General features: G+C 42.1%; 1 protein-coding gene across 1 annotated transcript; it reads left to right on the top strand.

Moving 5' to 3' along the window:
• Positions 1-8,722: 8,722 nt before the first annotated feature.
• LOC107397264 (uncharacterized) lies at positions 8,723-15,472 on the top strand. Its single transcript, XM_015977193.3, has 3 exons — positions 8,723-8,906; positions 11,744-12,118; positions 15,210-15,472. The coding sequence occupies exons 1-3, from the start codon at positions 8,870-8,872 to the stop codon at positions 15,260-15,262; spliced, it is 465 nt and encodes a 154-aa protein (XP_015832679.1). The 5' UTR covers positions 8,723-8,869; the 3' UTR covers positions 15,263-15,472.
• Positions 15,473-21,558: the final 6,086 nt, after the last annotated feature.

Consider the following 21,558-nt stretch of genomic DNA (forward strand, 5'->3'; position numbering starts at 1 on the left):
CACTATTGGTACATTCATTGTCTGACATGCAATAGATCAGTGGTCTCCGACCTTTTTGGGCCCATGAGCTACTTTTACACCAAGAGCATAGGAGCAGACAACCTGTTCTGTCCCTGACCCTGTGCCCTGCCCTACTCTGTGTCCTGCCCTAAGCAGCAATGTCAGTTTTTCTTAGTGTTCAGCAATTTTATCATTAGTGAAAAAATACTTCCAAAAACAATTGAATGCCTTTTAAAGAACATGTTCTAAATGTTGGTACAGATGTTAAATTAAAAAGTTAAAATTATTTAAAACCTTTATCCAATTAAATATTGACTGCGATGGATTAATCTAGTCAGAGTCATTGATTACATCAACAAATGGCAGAGGCCTTATGAAATCATTAATAATGCTTGGCTTTCTATAACGTGTGTAAACCAACACTGATATTTTATTTAGCGTCATGGTTTTCCAGAGATTTCTTTTGGCCGACGTGAGAAAGCTTATTCCAAAGGAGCCTGTCAAAGAGTCCCAGTGAGGTGGACGCTGTGCCTTTAAAACCAGAAGTTTGTGTAAATCTTCTTTTATTACAATTTTTAGATTTATATAAATTTACACACTGTTTTTAATAGTAGTGTCTTTTTTTGTTACCTTTACTTGGTCAAACTGGGAAGTGAGGGAATCGACATCTCAACTCATTGTTGGGAGACAGCCAAATCACAAAAAACAGCCAGTGCCATGGCTAGAGTTTTGCTGATGGGTTTGTTTGATGTCAGCATTCTCATAAAGTCCAACCTGACTGGAGGTATCAACAAGGTGGACCCTTATGCAGAGCCAGGCTCTTGATGTGAAAAGGCTTCAAGTTTTACTTGGTAAATACCATCCACAGTTCACTTGACTAGTCTTTCACACCTCAAAACATCTGACACATTTCTGCATGTTTAAACATGCCCATCCTTCACCATACAACTGGATAATAAACACTACACATATCCAAACTGATTTGGGGATGAAGCTTACTATAATAAAGCTGCTGAATTAAGGTTGGTTTATGCTTGACACGTCCGCGAGGTCCGCACGGCAACGTGCGGAAAAGTTGCATCATTTTGCGTCATTTTAACAACCACGCCCCTCCACCGCGTCTCCGCACGGCCCAAGATTTCCGCAACGCGCACCTCGGAAAATTTCTAACCACGCGGATGGACAGACGCGGAAAAACATGGCGGACCGGCAAGAACTAGTACGGCAGAGGTTCGTAAATACAGACATTTGTATGATTCAGCTCTCAGAGATCACCATGATCAACATGTTGTAAATAATTCTTGGAGAGAAATAACTCGCACTGTCGGAAAAGACGAGAACGCTGTTGAAAATGCTGAAATGCCATGTTGTAAACAGTAATTTCTACTTCTACTGTGGTGTAGTGTTGGGTGCATGCCGTAGAGCTCCATGCTGCCCCGTTCAGTTTGGGAGAATATTGGCTCACCGCAGAGACAAGCCGCACAAACCATAAACGCTGCGAGTTGTGAAGCGCGTTCCAGCAGCGAGCCGCATCACCGCGCGGAAAGTGAATGCGTCAAGCATAAACCAAGCTTTAGCTACAGCTGAAAAACTATTGGAAATGTTTGAGCTATGCCATAAGGCAACAGAATAGAACAGAGTAGAACTTATAAATCCTACAGTGGAAAATTGTACTCATTAGGGCAGTATACTTAGAGTATAGGAAGAAACAAAATGATACTAACAATTATACAGGTAAATGCACATAGGTAATATTGTAACCTTTAACTATTAGAATATTGAATAAAAATAGAAATGTGAGTTTCCAAAAAGAGGCAGCATAAGGGACACAGACATATAATGTACATCTGGTATAACAAAGGTATTAAACACATACTGAATATTGCATTGCTGGGAGATGGGTAGTCTCGTAGGGTGTCTTGCATTGAAATCTGCTGCAATGACCCAGTTACTGCATTCACCAGATATCAACACAATTTTGATCCGCTCCTCACGTGTTAACCTCTTCGACATGTCAATGGCTGTGAACAAAGAGAATCTTGTAAATAACTCATGAAAGAATAAAGCTGCACACACAAAAATTAATAATCAATGATGAACAAGAGTTTGCTTCTAGACCTGCAAAAAGAGAAAAATAAACAACAAAAAGGGACACACAACAATACAACAAGAGAAAGCTATCACTACGTCAACCTGATGAGGAAATATAAAATCAGCATCGTTTTACTGAACAATCACACAGTAATAAATCACAGTGCATTTAGTGCCAGCCACAGCCTTAAGACATGTGTTGAAAAGGCAAAAGTCCATACTTATGAGAGCTCCATGTGAGCACCTGTGTGTGTTCATGCACTTTTATATGTAAGGTTTCTCTATAGGAGCGTCCAATACAGAGTGTGAGGGGCCACAGATCTGCCCTCAAAGATGTGTAGGAGATGGAGGGACCTCCAAGCCCCTGAGATCCAGGGGCTGCCCCAGAGCACAGGGATCCCAGTGAGACTGCAACCAGAGAAGCCCCAACCCCCTCTCGAGAGGCACATGTGATTGCCCCATGGGGCCACAACCAGCAGCCGGCAGACTCCCGGGAGATATCAGCGGCAAGCCCACAGACCCAGCCTCCCATCCCCAAGCCACCCAAGCCTGGAACCCAGCGACCCGGGACCCAGAGGCAACCAGCACCACAGGGACCAGGGACTCAGATCCCATCAGGCAGCCACCGGGCTCAATCAGACAGACTCCAAAAATCTTAAGCCCCCTGTAACTAGAGCTGTGATCACACAGGCAGACCAAGGCACCACACTATCCACCAAATTTGGTAGGGAGCGGGGAGGTGTTCAAGACCCCACCAGGCATAAACAGTCATACACAGACACAGTCACACACTCCCTCCCTCATGCTCACACATACAACCTAAGACTTACAAAAATGAATGCTAGACACCCACTCATGCTCCCCATACACACCCTGTTTACTCTGGTCCCGGTACTGCTGCACAAAGTGTACAACCATCACCGGTTCCCAGAGTTAGCTCCTTTCTGCTGGGGTGATGATGAGCAGGCACCCCGCCCAACGCCGAGCAAAGCAACCCACCACCCCAGACCCCAACCAGATGGTCAGCCCCCCTCCTAGCCTCCAGCCCCGGGAAGCTAAGCGACAACAGAGGTGTGCTAAGACCCCTAGTCTCCCTCCGCCTGCTCCAATACAGTGTTAGTGCGGGTTGATCAGGTATATTCCATGGCTGGGGTGAGCAGGCAGCACAGGTATTGTGTGGCCTACGCTAAATTAGATATTTTTATCCCCTGCCCTTTAGTATATTTAGTTGTGTAACCCTTTAGGTCTTTAGTATATATTTCCCTAGTTCTCCAGCGTCTTTAGTTCTTTAGTGTTTAGAATTATTTGTGTACATTATGTTTTACAGAATTTCAGGTCTAGTTTCCCACTCTGCTTTGTTTTGCTTCCTCCCACTCAGTTAAATTAGTCTCAGCTGCTTCTTGTTCCCTCAGTCACCCAATCCTCCAATGTCTCTAGCCTTGTATTTTTTATTTTTCAGGTTTTAGTTATTCTTATGGTTATTTTTTGAGTTCTACCCAGTCTTTAAGTTTCCCCTTATAGTTATGTCTTTAGTTCCCTGTATGTTTTTATGTATAGTTTGACTCCTTTTCTGGTTTATTGTGTTTCCTCCCCACTCTGTTCACACCTGCTCCCGGTTTTCCCTGATTACTTCCCTCGGTGTATGAAACCCTGTCTTGTCCTTCAGCGTTACTCCTCTTGTGCGCTCTAGGTTCCTGCTCATACAGTCAAGTCCATAAATATTGGGACATCGACACAATGCTAACATTTTTGGCTCTATACACCACCACAATGGATATCAAATCAAATGAACATGATGTGCTTTAACTGCAGACTGTCAGCTTTTATTTGAGGGTATTTACATCCAAATCAGGTGAGCGGCGTACGAATTACAACAGTTTGCATATGTGCCTTCCACTTATTAAGGGACCAATAGAAATGGGACAGAATCAAACTTAAACATTTCAATACTTGGTTGCAAATCCTTTGCAGTCAATTACAGCCTGAAGTCTGGAACACGTAGACATCACCAGACGTTGGGTTTCATCCCTGGTGATGCTCTGCCAGGCCTCTACTGCAACAGTCTTCAGTTCCTGCTTGTTCCTGGGGCATTTTCCCTTCAGTTTTGTCTTCAGCAAGTGAAATGCATGCTCAATCATATTCAGGTCAGGTGACTGACTTGGTCATTGCAACACAGTCCACTTCTTTCCCTTCAAAAACTCTTTGGTTGCTTTTGCAGTATGCTTTAGGTCATTGTCCATCTGCACTGTGAAGCGCCGTCCAATGAGTTCTGAGGCATTTGGCTGAATATGAGCAGATAATATTACCCGAAACACTTCAGAATTCATCGTGCTGCTTTTGTCAGCAGTCACATCATCATTAAATACAAGAGAACCAGTTCCACTGGCAGCCATACATGCCCACCCCATGACACTTCCAGCACCATGCTTCACTGATGAGGTGGTATGCTTAGGATCATGAGCAGTTCCTTTCCGTCTCCATACTCTTCTCTTCCCATCACTCTGGTACAAGATGATCTTGGTCTCATCTGTCCATAGGATGTTGTTCCAGAACTGTGAAGGCTTTTTTAGATGTTTGGCAAACTCTAATCTGGCCTCCTGTTTTTGGGGCTCACCAATGATTTACATCTTGTGGTGAACCCTCTGTGTTCACACTGGTGGAGTCTTCTCTTGATCGTTGACTTTAGCAGATACACCTACCTCCCAGAGAGTGTTCTTGATCTGGCCAACTGTTGTGAAGGGTGTTTTCTTCACCAGGGAAATGATTCTTCAGTCATCCACCACAGTTGTTTTCCGTGGTCTTCCGGGTCTTTTGGTGTTGCTGAGCTGACCTTTTATTGTGGGCAGTATAAGGTACACCTGTGCACTACTCGATGTCAGATCAGCATCTTGATCTGGCACACCTGTGAGGTGGGATGGATTAGCTCAGCAAAGCAGAGGTGCTCACTATCACACATTTAGACTGATTTGTGAACAATGTTTGAGAGAAATGGTAATAGTGTGTATCTGGAGTGAATTTTAGATTTTTAAGTCCATCTCATGAAAAATCGGAGCAGAAACAAAGGTGTTGCATTCATATTTTTGTTGAGTGCAATTACAGTGCCTGAGTATTTTATGCCATGTCTGGATTTCATAACATCCATAACTTTCATCGTTATTACTCTCATCAACAGTGTTCAGATAATAGAGTCTCCTGTATTCTTTGATTTCAAACCTGGTACCATCCTTGTGAATCAGCTGGCTGTTTTCCTCCTTGAAGTGGACCTCAGTGCCGTTGGTAGTCGCAGCCTTGACAGAGAAGATGTCCTGTGGAAATGTTGGGATGTAGAGCGCCCTCTGCAGCGTTGATGATACAAGGCGGCCCTCGCTGTCCCGTAGGTTGACCTCTCCTGAGTGAGATGTCACTTGTTCTCTTTCCATCAGCGAGCTCCATGAAGTGCTTCTCAGGCCGGAAGGTGTCATCCAAACTTCTGAACTTCTTTAAGTCAGTGATGATGTGGGATGTGGCCCCTGTATCTACCATCAGACCCCTCTCCTTAAAACCACGTTCAAGGCAGTCGCTTATCTTAAAAACAAATGAATGTCTTTCTTCATCAGCTACATGTTTCACATCATCTCTTCGTTTCCTTCTGCAGTTTGACGCTTTGTGAGTGCCACTCTGGTAGTAAGTGCACCACAATTTCTGCTGTTTTTTCTGCCTTCTGCATTCACATGCTTTGTGTCCCTTCCGACCACAGGTATAACATCTTAGTCTCTCGAAGTATTTACTTTCTGGTGGCCTCAAAGATAGATCACCCATTTTCATTACAGTGTCTTCAGCGGGGCTGGTATTGAACCTCTCAGTGCTCTCGTAGCTTCTCAGTTTAGTCTTGAATTTGCTAAAAGTGATCTCGTCATCACTGTGCGTTATATGGATTGTAAACGGCTTAAATGTCTCTGGCAACCCCTTCAGAACCATTGTGATTAACAACCCATCGCTTAATGTTTCCCCTGCATTTTTCAGTGCAGTTATAGCAGTTTCTGCATGGATGATATAGTCTGTAACACTCTCGTAGTTAGCTTTCTGTAGTAGCGTTAGCTCTGTGTACAAGCTTATTACACGAGGTTTCCCTTTACCGGCGTAATGGTTCCTCAGGATTTGAAGCACTTTTCTCTCGTCATCTGGGGCATCTCTCATTACAAGGGAAAGACTTGTCGTCCAAAAATTGAATCAATTTGGCGTAAGCTTCCTCATTTCTCGAAGCGCCGTCGTCATCTTCCTCAGCGTCTGGTTCCGGTTCATGGAGTATCATTTCCTTGAGTCCCCGTAGCCGTAGGTGGCCCAAAACTTAGTTTCCCATAACTCGTAATAGTACTTTTTGTCTCTGTCGAAATATAATCTTTGCCAGCAGTTTCCATATTCTATCCTGGGCCCATAACCTGTTAAGTTTTGCATTTTACAGACAGGATAATCGACGGCCCGGCTGTTCATGACGGAGGAACAAATAACAAACACTGCAGTCTGGTTCAGCTCAGTAGAGGCACACGTGACACGAGCATCACACACAGTGCTTCCTTTTATTGACACATGATTGGGTACCATGACACATACACAGGTGTAAGAGCACACAATATTTGTGACAAATGGTTTACAGCATTAACTTTAGGGTCACGTGACCACCACGAACTGATAATCTTAAAACTCACAACTGTTCAACTAAAACAAAGTCGTCAACTCTCTAAACATCCAGACTCTGAAACTGAACATTAAAATGACACATAAATGATGAAAACTTGAATAAAATATGTGGAAACATGTAAACGCTGAGCACTAAATGGCGCCAGCTACACGGCTTTAATCAAGCAACTTGCGATCTCTATTTTAGTTCTGATATCTTTGTAGTCTTCATAGGCATGAATGAATAATTCTTCCTCCATCTGGGAGAAGAACAAGGCTCTGTTCTTTCTTTTCATTCTCGTTTATCTAGCATCGATTAACAGGGGCTGCCTGCAGATGCGTGTGAGCCTCGCTTGCTGCTCCTTGCTTGATTTATAAAGTATTGAATCCACCTGAGAATCGTTTGTGGAGCTGGCAAAACCTGGAGGGAAGGGGAGTGCTTTGTCAAGCAGGGATTTATCAGGAGATCCCAGATGATATAAACTCGCTTTTTGTAACACCCCCCTGTAATGATTTAAATTACATGTTATTTAATAAGCCATAAGGCGTAGGATTCCATAGGAAATATGAAATCCACCTTATGGATCTGTGAGGTTATTTTAAACCAGAAGATTGGAACTTTTTAATGCAGGGATTAGATAACGGCTTCGTATTCACTCAGAGACAACAGGAGAGAGAGAGTCAAGATTAAAAGTTAAGAATTGTATTACTAAAAAATTAAACTAGACTGACTTTAAACACTAAATGTATGGTGTAACTAAGGTGGATGAGACAACGAATGGGATGAGGTGTAATGCTGCTCATAACCAGAAAATCCAAAGAAGCTATTAGTTCTGATGGGAACTGAAGGTGATGTCTTCGCGTTAAGCTTTTATTAGGAGATTCATAAACACATTCAACGCCATTTGCCGGTCTACATACCCTGAGCGGAAGTCTCCGTCTAGATCAGGAGGTGTAAAGGTCCAGCTTGACCTTATGGAGCCGAAGCCTGTAGAAGCAGCCACGGCAGCCGACCAGCCGTCTTGAGATACTCTCGGGTCACGACAATTTTGTTGGCGTCTAGTGAGACCCAAACCTGGGTCGTGATGGTTCAGCTTTTATTCTGAAAGGAACCGTTGCAGCAGTTGGAACAGCAACAGATTTTATCCAGCTTGTCGTTGGTTCTTTTGGTTGAAGAGGAAAGTTACGGATTGGCCACTCCAACACTTCTCTAGAACGCTTTGAACTGGCGTTAGAGATGACGTGGGCATAGTTTTATACTTCGGATGTTTTGGTTTATGGTCGAATGAAAAGTTGACAGATTTACCAAACATCACCAAAACCACGCCTCCGTCAGATCTGGCAGATTCTGATTGGATCAGTAAAAGCAATGTGTCGTCTCTTAACGCTACGTGAGACCAGTCCTAGTGGAAACATTTAAAGTCATATTACTTATTATATTCTATAGGATTCTAATAAAGTCATTAATATTTTGATTTCACAGATCGGTCACATCTTATTTATTGACTAACAATTGGTTGGATTAGCTTCATTAAAACAGAGTTCTTTGATTAATTCAAAGAGAAGAGTCCATTCTTCATTGTTCTGCGGAGCTGAAAATAATCAGGTTAGAAGCGAATGCATGAAACCTTGAGACCATATCTCATGCAGACTAGTCTTGTGTCAGAGGAGAGGGGGAAACAGTCATTTCATTCTGTTACACCCCTATATTTTTCTTTCTGATTTAGTTTGCCTCGAGTGAGCAGGGTTGTTTGACAGCATTCCATGTTAAGTCATTCCTTGTTTTGTTTTTAAGGTGGTCTGCAAGCAACGTGAAGTGCTTTCCTTCATTCCTTGTTCTTTTCACAGAAATTCTTTGAATAGAATTTTTTTACTCAGCCACACCATGGTCATTGTTTTCACCTGGCCACCACCTTCAGCCCCACCCGGCCACACCTTAAACATGATGCTGCTGTCAAAAACAGAGGGTTTAAATAAAGTTTTACAGCAGCCCCACAGCAGGTGGAACAGGTTTGTCCTGTCTGCAGACACACCGGGTTCCTCAGATAGCTGATGGGTGTCTTCAGTCTTACCTGTTAGAAAACAAACACACACTGAGGTTGTCTACCCTCACACCGCAAAGATGAACATGGTTGCTCAAATCATCGGGGACAAAGTGGGTGAGTACAGAGACCTGTCATCTGGTGGAATACAGATCACCATGCAGAATCTTTCAGGTTGTTTCAGCTGCTGAGGATAAAAGCTGGTGTCCTGTTCTGTCTGCAAAGCTCGGTGGTTTAGTGAACGTCTACCTGAGCAGGCGTAGAGCACCTGGGTCACATGTTTCTGTTAGGTTGAATTTAGAATGGAATTAAGAGTCTCAGATCAAATTGCAACCAATAAATGAAGCCTTTTGATTTATTCAAATAAAAATCTCACAACTCTGGTTGTTTTGCAGAGATGTGGACTCGAGTCACGTGACTTGGACTTGAGCCCGACTCGAGTCATTATTTTAATGACTTCTGACTTGACTTAATAAAATCTATAAAGACTTACAACTTGACTCAGACGAATGCCAATGACTTGCGACTTGAAACGACTTGCATCTGTTGACTTGATGATGACTTGAGCATATTTGATATTTTAGCACAAAAGTGGCACGACATGGACAAGAAGCATAAATCATTCTTGGTTCTGGGTTTGATCTTGCTCTGCTAAAACAGCAGCACTTTGTTTATAATCAGTTTCAGTTGCACTTTCTGTTTGTTTGAGCAAATAAATGAAGTTTTACGAAACTTTATTTCTGGACATTATTTATTATTGTCATTAAATTGAAGTTGGGCAGATGATTTGATTACAACTTGAAAATTCAAAGTTAAGGACTTGGACTTCCACATCATTGACTTTGGACTGGATTTGGACTTGATTGTCTTTGACTTGAACTTAACTCAAGACTTGATTGGAAAGACTTGTGAATGATTTGTGACTTGCAAAGCAGTGACTTGGTCACACCTCTGTTGTTTTGTTTCTGAAAATTGGCCCCACCCCAGGTTAAAAGTGCAAAAGAGCTGCATCCATAAAACAAAACTGATTTGAGCAAATTGGAGATAAATTCTGATTTTCGAGAAGCTCAGTGGATTGTAAAACTTCTGTTAGCGCCCGAGCTGTTTATTAAATCTATGTAGAAATGAATATTAAAGCTCTTCATCTCCATTTAAAAGTTGGAACAATAAATATTTGAAATTCAGTTAAAATTATTTTAATTCTTTTAGAATAAATGTTTTCATCAGTAGTTTCAGAGTTTAACTCTTTAAAGACCAAATTCATTGACAAACCCGTTGGTTTACTTGTGATATTTTTGAAATACAACAGGTCACGCTGAGTTCTTCATGCAGGATGAAAACAGACTCCTACACCCATCTCCTCCACCTATCTCTGAACATGAGACAGTTCTCCACACCTTCATCTCCTCACGCTTAGACTACTGTAACTCTCTTTTCACGTGTCTGAGCAGAACCTCCCTGAACCGTCTACAGGTGGTTCAGAATGCTTCTGACCAAGTCCTCCAAACACACCCACATCACCCCGCTTCTCCTCCAGCTTCACTGGCTGCCAGTCAACTTCAGGGTTCATTTCAAGATCCTGGTTCTGGTCTATAGGGCCTTACATGGACAAGCACCATCTTACATTGGTGATCTTCTTAGTCCCTACACCCCCAGCAGGTCCCTGAGGTCCAGTGATCAAAGCCTACTGGTTGTGCAGCACCAGGCTAAAGACCAAAGGTGACAGATCATTTGCTGCTGTGGCCCCCAGACTCTGGAACTCTCTCCCCCTGAGCCTGAGATCAGTGGACTCCTTTAAAAAGCAGCTGAAGACTCACTTGTTCAAGCTTTGGTGTGACCTTCTTGACCACTCTCTTTATTCTGCTCTCCCCACCTATTCCACCTTCCTCGGGATCCACTGATTTCCCTCTTTCCTAGTCACTCTCTCAAGATTTTTTTATCACAATTGTCTATTTTTTGCTCATTTTAAATATATTTTGAATCATTTCTAAATTCTTTTTTATATTTTTACATTTGTTGTTTTTTGTGAAGCGCCTCATGATTTTTATCTTGAGAGGCGCTATAGAAAAGATATTTTCTTCTTCCTCCATTAGCTTCTGATAGAACATAGGTGAAGAAACTCCAGGATTAGAAAGGCCTGACAGATCTACGTCACACTGTCACTTAACATGCATCTTGACTCATGATGGGGAAGGCTGTTGTTGGTTTTAGCGTCCAGGAAACGGCAGAACATCTCAACTAGCTTACTGTTAGCATTAGCACCTCCAGCACACAGCAGAACTCCATCAGGCTTGTGTTATTTGTGGAGATAAAACCTCAACGTTGCAGAGAACTGATTCAGTTGTAAAGCTGTGTTCTGTTAGCCAACCAGAGGACAGATGTCTGAATATCATTAAAAAGACTTCAAATTCTTCCATTTTCTGTCTGCCTTTCATTTGGCTAGCTTCTGCTCCCTGAAACAGGAGCACCAGAGATTATGTTCCCCCATAGGACTCACAATGTCTCATTTATCCTTGACCACTGCAAATGTATTGTAAAGAGTGAATGAGAGCTTGAAATGAGGAACTTTGTTAGTCACAGCTGCCTCTGGCTAAAGAGGGGCCCTAAGGACTGTTTCAGGTTTTGGGTGGTGGAAAACCTACAGGGATGAACTGCAAATGTTTAAAATGTTGTTGGCTACAAAAAGGCATGGATGTTAGGAATAACTGTCAGAATACATTTTATACTTGTTAATCTTTCCATTTCAAGCTTATGTGTATAAAAACACCATGGAAGTATCTTAGGTAATTGGCCATATTCAGACATTTAGAGTAAAGAACAAGCTTTAGGTTTTATTAAGAGGCAGTATGTTCCCCATTTCCAGCTCAGAACATGAAAATGTTTAAAATGTCAGTTTGACACACAAAAGATTTTCTTTCAACAAGATTCCAAGAGAGCTGAATTTTTCTTTGCAGGAGACATGGTGGAGGGCGCGGTGAAAAAGACTCTGGGTATTGAGGAAAAGGAGAAGAAAGGAGGAGTCAAGTCTTGGTTTGGGGGTGACAAAGAAAAGGAGAAGGGAAAAGGAGGAATCTTTTCCTCTGGGCATGACGAAAAGAAAAAGGGTGGAGATGAACAAAAAGGAGGAGGATTCTTCTCAAAGGTCTTTCACAGAGATGACGAAGATGAAAAGGACAACAAGCAGAAGAAATCTGGATTTCAAGGCCTGTTTGCTGAAGGCACAGAAGGAGGTGCTACGGGAGGAGGAGATGCTATGGGAGAAGACGCTATGGGAGGAAGTGATGTGGATGGTGGAAGTGAAGGACAAACTTTAGCTGTGACTGACAGAGGTATGTTCCCAGTTTGATTAAAGTGTTTGAACCCTAAATGATTGTTGTACAGAATATTGATACTCAGTCCCAAAAAGGTCAAATGTGTTAAAGGGTTCTTCTGCTGTGATTTTAGTTGTACTTGTTTTGCTGCTGTTAAAAGATGTTCTGATATCAGGATACAAAGTGAAGAGTCACAGGTCTTGTCTCATAAAAAGTCTAAACCCGTCAGTGTTGTGTCCGAACGCGTTCATTGAATGATCGTTAGTGAATTTGTTAGTTTTTTTTCGTGAATGTGAACTGAACTTGTTCGTATTTTGCCTGACGAACGTGAAAGTGAGTGAGTTCGTCGTGGCGTGCGTGAACAGGTTTATGAACGCGTTCTTTCGCCGTTCTAGCTCCAGATCTCCACAGAGCTTTTCTGGTGTCGGTACAGGATCGGCTCGGGGTCCTTCAACTGCCGATGACGTCAAAGTAGTTGATTGGCTGAACATGAAGCTTATGGAAGTGACGTTATCACGTTATGATTTTGATTGGTCAGAACAAATTTGCGGTAGTAGTCTTAGCGGTTGTAGTCCTGTAATCCAAAAATCAACAGTTTTTGGAGAAAATGTGTTTGGATTTCTAAAGGAAATGTAAAATATAAGCAAATGATAAACGGTGACCCTCAAAAGCTCTTGATGTTGATGAAATGGGGCAAAATAAAATATAAGAACTTTATTGAAAGACACCAAGGAGTATTTTGAATCAAAGAATGTATTTAGATAACAACTAAGGAAATATACAGACGGACACTACATTAATACAAACAGATGTGGCTTCACATATAGGAACTGCTCTATTTTTTGTCAGTCCGATGTTGGTTTTATGCAGTTTCACATTCTTTACAAAACAAAGATAATATGGTGTTTTATTAACAAATTACATTTATAAAGAAAACATTTAGGTGGTAACAAACAAGAATCTATTAACAAAACTGCTGATGTCTTTCCAAAAAGTACGTGTGAAAGCCGAGTAGATTCGCAGTAATGTGATGTCATCGGCAGTCGAAGGACCCCGAGCCGATCCTGCACCGGAGCAGGTCCTGTACCGACACCTGAGCTAAAGCTTGGCTAAAACATCCTGTTAGCCATTGAGTTTATAAAAAGTAGAACCCGCAAATGCGGCCAAACATAGGCAGTAGTGGTTGGTGTGGCGTCTACTATTCTACGTCTATGCTGTGTGGATAGAAAAATTGAAAAGGGACTGAAAGATTATACATTTTTTTATGTTTTGCACTTTTAGTATTGCACTTTGAGTTTGCTACCTCGGCCTGCTTCCTAAGATAATAATCTCCCATTAAACTGTTTTCCTCACGTTATTGAGAATATACTGTAGGGTAAAAACTGCAGCTGGGTAGTGGGCTGAATGGATGCCAACTATTGAAAGTGTGTGTGTGTGTGTGTGTGTGTGTGTGTGTGTGTGTGTGTGTGTGTGTGTGTGTGTGTGTGTGTGTGTGTGTGTGTGTGTGTGTGTGTGTGTGTGTGTGTGTGTGTGTGTGTGTGTGTGTGTGTGTGTGTGTGTGTGTGTGTGTGTGTGTGTGTGTGTGTGTGTGTGTGTGTGTGTGTGTGTGTGTGTGTGTGTGTGTGTGTGTGTGTGTGTGTGTGTGTGTGTGTGTGTGTGTGTGTGTGTGTGTGTGTGTGTGTGACAGTGAACTCAGTTCAATTTTTTTTTTAATTAGGAACTAAGAAACTAACTAGTTCATTTAAAAAACGAACCAGTTCATACATTTTAAATGAACTTTCCCAACACTGAAACCTGTAATCCCGAGTGGATCTTATTTGCAAAGTGAACCTGCCTCAAGTTTAAAAATTAAATTCTGTTTGTTAATGATGAAGTTTTTAATGTTGAAAGATCAGAAGTCCTGAAGGAGAAGAAGACCTTTTATATTTTTAAGATGCTTGACAAAGCGGTATCTCTCTGTGAACAACTTTGTTTTTTTTCCATGATTTTGCTTCTTGTGTTTGAAGTTTCCATTAAGAGAAGCTTCTTTTTTTCTCCATGTAACAGACCCTGCCTGATACGGCCACTAGATGGCCTCAGCGACGCTGCCTGCAAAGCCTGCTCAAGCCGAGCCCAGGTGCAGGTGGTTGCAATCATTGAACTCCCTCTTAAAAGGGAGTTCCTGGGGGGTTGCACTCCTGAGTGGTTTTAGATCCGACTAGTTGAAGTCTTTGTGTTGTTAATTGATTTGCCCTCATTCAGAGAGACACAGCTCACACTTTTGTTGGAGCTTTTTGTGTTTATTATATAGTTTATCCCTGCCTTACGTGCCAGCGCTTATTTATTCGATACCCTTTGTTTATTCCCATTTGGATGGCTGTTTTTTCTTATTTATTCTATTTATTCATTTCAGCTAACAGAGCTGTGTTTCTTTTAATAAACTCCCTTTTTAAGAGATCAAACTTGGTTATTTTCTTTCACAGTTAACTGTTTTTACTCCCTCACTTACTTCTAGTCGAGCTGAGGGACGTAAAACTCCACATCTGAAAGGGAAAGGCCATTTTTGAAGCTGGTGATTCAGGCCCTGTCCACATGTAGCGGAGTGTCTCCTAAAATGACGACATTTTTCAACGTTTCGGCCTGTCATTCACACGAATGCAGATTTACGCAACAAAAACAACATTTTTTAAAAACTCCAGCCAAAGTGCAGATTTGCAGGGGTTTTTTCCCCCTCCATTTTAAGCATTTCAGTGTGGACAGGAATAACCAGAGTTTTAGGTTTTACAACACCACTGTCTGCAACGAAAATGCTGACGGCCCATGTGCAACCTGTGTTTACTACAACATGGATGCCGCTTGTGTTGTCAAACCTACATTTAAGAGTAATTCTACCTTATCGGTGCACACAAACGAGCTAGGTGCCATGTTTTATAATTTGGGAAAACTACAGGTCTGGCATGTTTATGAATGTGCTTAACAATGTACTTAGGTGTGGATGGAGGTTTTTTATTTTTTCAACCCGGCTAAATGTGGACAAAGCCTGGTGTTTTTATTCAGTTTTTAATATTTGATGATTTTCATGAGTTTCTCCATTTTTCTAAACTGAATTGCTTTTCCTTTTTGTTTTCAGATCTGTTTGATGATTTGATTGATGTGGCAAGCGAAACATCTAAGGAAAACTAAAACGAAGAAATCCTGACCCTTCTGAAAATTCTTCATATTGTAATAAGGAGCTGGAGCACATCAGCTTTTTCTTTTCACAAATTCCAAATTGAATGTTTATTCAGCATTTAAAGAAGAAAAACATTCTAAATTCAGGTTTTGTTAATGGGTTTTTATAAATGATTTGTCATTCATGTGAAACATTTAACTATTAAAGCAGTTTAAACAGTTTTTTTTTCTTTCTTTAACCATCGCCAGTGATTTAGCCCTTAAGGGTGCCAGTGGAAATTGGACTATTAATGGTAACACTTTACAATAATGGTCTGAAAATCTGCTTACGGATTTGATAATGAATAACTAATAATCAATTAAATCCTGATTTGTTTATCAACTTGATTATCTATGCTTCACAACCCCATTGTTGATTTATTATCTAATGATTTTTTAATGATTCCTTAATGCTTACTTAATGGTTGGTAATATTAATTGTATACCAATCGCTCACTAATGATTCAATATGATTACACGAGCTTTACACCCAGCCCCAAACCTCTTTAATTAGTTGACGTTTCCTGGACGATTGCTTAATGTTTGGTCAGTCATTATTACTGAATCAGGAACTAATGACTTGCCAATTATTGGCCTGCTGATGATTCGTTTATTTAAGTTTTATTGTTAAATGACTTTTAAAATGTTTAAATTTGACCATCCTGTTCTGAGAAAAAGTAAGTCTTTAATATTTTTTCTCCCAAGTCCCTCCCCTGGCCTCTACATCTAAGGCCTAGTGCACACGTAGCCGGGTTTTTAAAAACTAATATCCGCCCCTCCAAAAACTTGCATCCACACCACCTCGTTTTAAAAAATACTGTCCACACGTACCCGGATAAATACGTTGTTAAGGACATGCCAGACCTGTAGGCGGCAGTACTTCCCCCGTTCTTAACCTCGTCCTTCGTCTGTGGTCTTCCGCAAGGAGCAGTAATTCCGCTTGCAAAAACAAACAAGCAAAAAGTGCTTGGACGACTGATAAAGCGAGCGCAGCTCTGAGGGCATCCATGCTGTCGGCTAGTGTAAACACAGGTCGCACACGTGATGTCAGCATTTTGTTGTCGCGGAAAGTGACGTTGCGGACCTTAAAACTCCGGTTTTGTCTGTCCACACACAGACACCCAAAACGGGAGAAAACGCAGATCTTCACTTTGGCCGGAGTTTTTAAAAAGATCAGTTTTCGTGTGAAAAAACTCCGTTTTCGTGTGGATGACAGGCCAAAACGTAGAAAAATATCTACGTTTTGGCAGATCCCCGGCTACGTGTGGACAGGGCCTAAACGAATCATTTCTGTGAGCCTACCACGTTGACCAGTAGCACTGCTTTTCCACTAGTGGGAGCTCTCAGTCAACAAGAGCAAGCCCCAGTCACCAGCATGCACCATGGTACCACGCGCTTCAGTCGGTTCAACATCACAATGGAGAAACAATGTGATCACAAATACTGAAGTAACAGATTCCTCAAGTGATTAACAGTAGTTTTTTTGGGGGGTGGGGGTATTCGACATGAGACGTTCCCGACAGTGGCGTTGGACTTATATTGGAAATACTTTTGAAAGATTAAGGAAGCTTTATGGTCTACGAGGCCTCAAAACTGAAGAGTTGGCCAAGCATGACATGGTGCATTATCCTGCTGGAAGTAGCCATCAGAGGATGGGTACATGGTGGTCATGAAGGGATGGACATGGTCAGAAACAGTGCCCAGGTAGCCCGTGGCATATAAACCATGCCCAGTTGGCACTAGGGGGCCTAAGGTGTGCAAACAAAATATCCCCCACACCATTACACCACCACCAGCCTGCACAGTGAGAACAAGGCATGATGGATTGTCAGGGACCGAGCAGTAAAACTCCAGGACAATGATATAAAAAGAATATCTTCTCAATTTATTTCCATAAAAAATTAACCAAAATCAAAACAAAAACGGGCCCAAAGGAAAAAATGGCCACGGAAATACCTTAACTAAAAGTAAAAAGCAAGACTGGCCCAAAGCTTCTTCTTCTTCAAGTTTAATGGCGGGTGGCATCTAACTGCTAGGTGCATTTCCGCCACCTACTGTGCTGGAGTGTGAGTCGGAATAAGAGCGAGAAAAAAAATAAAAATAAAAAATAAATAACTAAATTCTATGCAACAGACCACAGTGCTTTAGATACCCAACAACCAACTTATAATTCCTTCTTCACCATTTAACAAATTCCTTACAGTCATCACTCCACCCCCTATGTCTTAATTTCTCCCTGAGTTGCCCTCTACTTCCCTCATATTTTATGCAGCCACACAAAACATGTTCCACTGTTTCTCCCCCCACCCCACAACCACACAAACCTGTGGGATGTTTCCCCATCAGATGCATTGTATTATTAAGCCCAGTATGTCCCAATCTTAATTTTGATATTATCCTTTGATCTCTACTATTCATTCTTATATTTTTCGATTTTCCTACTGGCCCAAAGCTGAGACACACAGGGGAATTTATACACAAAGGCTAGCCTACAGACAACGAGGAGGGGAGAGACAGGGGAAACACTAAGACAAACAGTAAATAAACCTAGGAAACTAAGTCAAAAAAGTATAACTACCACAAAAAGTTTAACTAATACCTCCTAACAAAATCTGGTAAACTCAATTAGAGCTTCAGAACATCTGGTTTCTAGTTTCTTCATTATCAAGTCCCCTGCTTCCAGGAGTCAGATGGAATGTTCCACTTCCTGCCTGGAGTTACACTGGGAGTGTCCTCTCTCTCTGCCAGTTCATCCAATCTCAGCAGAATACAAATGAAAGTAGTTAATGATCAAATAAACTATGTATAAGATAAATTACTAAATGTGTGCACCCATTAGTAAACATCTTACAATATTGCATCAAAATGAAATAATAAACCAGCGTTTGGAAAAAGATATTTAAATAATACTAACACTGAGAAATGGGTGGAGGAACCTCCACACACTCCCCCTCCTCTGGAAACTCCATGGTCCAGCGGGACAGGTAGTCAGCAGTGGAGTTTTGCTTCCCAGGTATATGATGAATCTCAAACTGGAAGGGTTGCATCGCCAGGTACCAGCGAGTTATTCTGCTGTTCAAGTCCTTCATCCTCTCAAGCCACTTTAGAGCCTTGTGGTCCATTTCTAGGATGAATCTTCTTCCCCAACAGCTAGTATTTGAATGAATCCAAGGCCCACTTAACAGCCAGGCACTCCTTTTCTACTGTTGAGTAGCAGATTTCTCTTGGGAAAAGCTTCCTGCTTATGAAAGCAATCGGATGCCCGTCTGTCTGGAGGCCCTTGAAGCAACACAGCCCCTAGGCCACGATCAGATGCGTCCGTCTGCAAAACAAATAGTTGTTCGAAGTCTGGACAATGGAACACTGGAGGTCCACTTAAGGCATGTTGGATGTCCTCAAATGCAGTCTTTGCTTCGTCTGACCACTCGAGCTGGTTAGGTCCTTTGAGGCTGGTCAGATCTGTAGGCAGAGCAGCTCTGGCAGAGAAGTTAGGGATGGATTTATGGTACCAACCCAATATGCCCAGAAATGATCTCAGTTGCTTTCTGGTTTGTGGAAAAGGGCATGACTGAATGGCTTGAACCTTTTCAATCTGAGGCTTAATGACTCCATTGCCAATAATGTGTCTCAGGTATTGTATTTCCTTCTTTGCCAGCATGCATTTAGCTGCATGCACAGTCAGACCTGCAGTGTGAAGACACTCAAACACAACTGTGAGATGTTCAAGATGTTCCTCCCAGCTGTTACTGTAGATGGCAATATCATCCAAGGAGGCAGATGCAAAGTGAGATTTTCCTTCCTACACCTTGTCCATAAGTCTCTGGAACGTTGCAGGTGCTCCATGCAGCCCAAACGGCATGATTGTAAACTGGTAAAGGGCCCAGGGTGTTCTGAAGGCAGTCAGCTCACGGGCTTTAGTGGCAAGAGGAACCTGCCAATAACCCTTGGAGAGATCAATGGTGGTAAGATATTTTGCTCTGCCAAGACAACCAATTAGGTCATCCAGAGGTGGAAAGAGTACTAAAATTTCCTACTTAAGTAGGAGTGCCTATACTTTGATAATTTTTTTACTCAAGTACAAGTAAAAGTACTTGCCTAAATTTTTACTCAAGTAAAAGCATAAAGTATCGTAAATAAAATGTACTCAAAGTAAAAGTTACTTAGTTTCATTTCTTTTTCTGCAAAAACTGGCAACATCTCTGTACAATCCAGGCCAGTAGAAATACTGTTGGATGTGGGCTAAGGTTTTATTTTTCCCAAGATGGCCAGCCCAAGGAATTGAATGGCCCAAAGATAAAACAGTTTCTCTGGCTGCTCTAGGTACCACAAGCTGTTTCAGTTCTCCATGTTGTCTATAAAGGATGCCATTTTGCAAACAGAATTCCTTTGCGGTCCTACCTTCTTCAGCTCCCTTAATAAGGTCAGCCAAGCCTGCATCCTGATGCTGCAGCTCAAGAATGTTGTCAGGAATTTCAAATCTTAGCTGTACCTCAGGTTCAGGTAACACAGTGGACACTGTTGTGTGTTTAAATTTGTCCCATTTGCGCTGCCTACAAGACTTTTGTTCTTTAGTTGGGCCTGCTTCAATCTCAGCCTCAAAAAAATGGTAACGCTCTTAAACTGGGATCATCTTCCCTTGGAGTCTTCAACTGAGACCGTGTTATTGCCATTTACATTTATTGCCACATTGCACATTTTAGGATCATTAATCAAGTCAGTGAGAACTGGTAAATCATTCCCCAAGATAACAGGAAATGGTAATCTGTCCATGACACCCACATTTAATAGGTACATATGTCCTTGCACTTTCATATAGACATCCGCTGTTGGATACTGTTTTTCATCACCATGCACACAGCAGATTGGTATTGTTTCAGAGGTGCAGATGTGAGCTGGTGAGACGTACCTGCGGTGAACTAGTGACTGGGTGCTTCCTGTGTCAATCAGAGCCTTAGCTTTCTGTCCATCTCTCTCCACTGTGGTCTTTACCAACAGCTGGTTTGTTGGGTTTGGGGCATGGTTCCCTCTGGGCACAAAACACATCTGAGAGAGTTTAGCTGGATTTTGTGGACACACTGGTTTGGTGTGGCCTTCTTTCCCGCACAAATGACAGGTTTCCGCCCCAGATTTTTTGTTTGGCTGGGAGAAATACTTCTCCCTTCCACATGGCTTACCAACATTTCCTGTCGGACTGGTGTTACCTGGCACAGGGGTATAATTCTTTTTCATATCCTTCGACGGGCTGCCAGAAATGCATCTGCCAAAGAAACTGCCTCTGTTGTGTCCCTTGGATTCCGCTCCTTGATCCAAACTTGGGAGTTCTGGCGATAACATTCGGAAATACTGTTCAAGGATTATTGTTTCATTAATTTCATCAATGGTCTTACCTCTGGGTCTGACCCATTTCCCATAGAGCTCCTTTAGTCTCACAAAGAGTTCTCTGGGGGACTCATTTGGTTCAACTTGGAGAGAACGGAACCTCGGAGGATAAGTCTCACCGTTTATTTCATATTTCTGCAAAATAGCAGCTTTAACATGATCATAGTCCATTGATGCATCCACATCTATATGCACATAGGCACTTCTGGCTTTACCCATCAATAGTGGAATCAATTGGAATGCCCAGTCAGATCTCGGCCATCTACATGCACATGCTATTCTTTCAAAAGTTATAAGAAAATGCTCAATGTCATCCTCTTCACTTAGCTTTTGCAATTTTGGTTCTTTATAGGAAGGATGAACAGAAACTGAGTCACCTGATTTTGAACAGCGTGGTGCAGGCTCTGGTTCCACTTCATCCCAATCAGCATCCTCATGAGGCCTCTCATGGTCTGCCGGCCCCAAACTTGCAGAGAAGCGGGCATGGTCTTGCTCTCCAGGTAGCAAGCCAGCAGAGGTCTGGGCCTGAAACTCTTGCTGAAACAGACTGAACTGGTGTTGAAGATCTTTAAATCTTTGATCCTGGCGTATAATCTCCTTCTCCCACTGTACCTCACGGGCTTCCTGTCGTCCAATGTGAGCTTGAAGGATGCCAGCCAGGTCTGATATTGTTGGCTCTCTGCCATGATCCTCCTCTTCAGCAGCAGCTCCACAGCCCTCACTCCCATCCTCTGTCTGTGCTTCTCTATCTAAAGGGGCTGACTTGATTTTACCAGATTTGGTTCCCTTCATTGTAGATTCATCAGGATCAAAAGAAAAAAAATTGGGAGAATCTATTTACCAATGTCCTTTAACTGGAACATCCCACCTCTGCCACCAACTGTCAGGGA

This window comes from Nothobranchius furzeri, chromosome 12, assembly GCF_043380555.1.
Source record: "Nothobranchius furzeri strain GRZ-AD chromosome 12, NfurGRZ-RIMD1, whole genome shotgun sequence".
NCBI lineage: Eukaryota > Metazoa > Chordata > Actinopteri > Cyprinodontiformes > Nothobranchiidae > Nothobranchius > Nothobranchius furzeri.

What these genes read in the sequence shown, in the direction of transcription:
- LOC107397264 (XM_015977193.3), top strand. Translation starts at nt 8,870, where the DNA reads ATGAACATGGTTGCTCAAATCATCGGGGACAAAGTGG. An exon ending in AATCATCGGGGACAAAGTGG is followed by an intron (nt 8,907 to 11,743) that starts GTGAGTACAGAG and finishes TTTTCTTTGCAG; the next exon opens with GAGACATGGTGGAGGGCGCG. An exon ending in TTTAGCTGTGACTGACAGAG is followed by an intron (nt 12,119 to 15,209) that starts GTATGTTCCCAG and finishes TTTTGTTTTCAG; the next exon opens with ATCTGTTTGATGATTTGATT.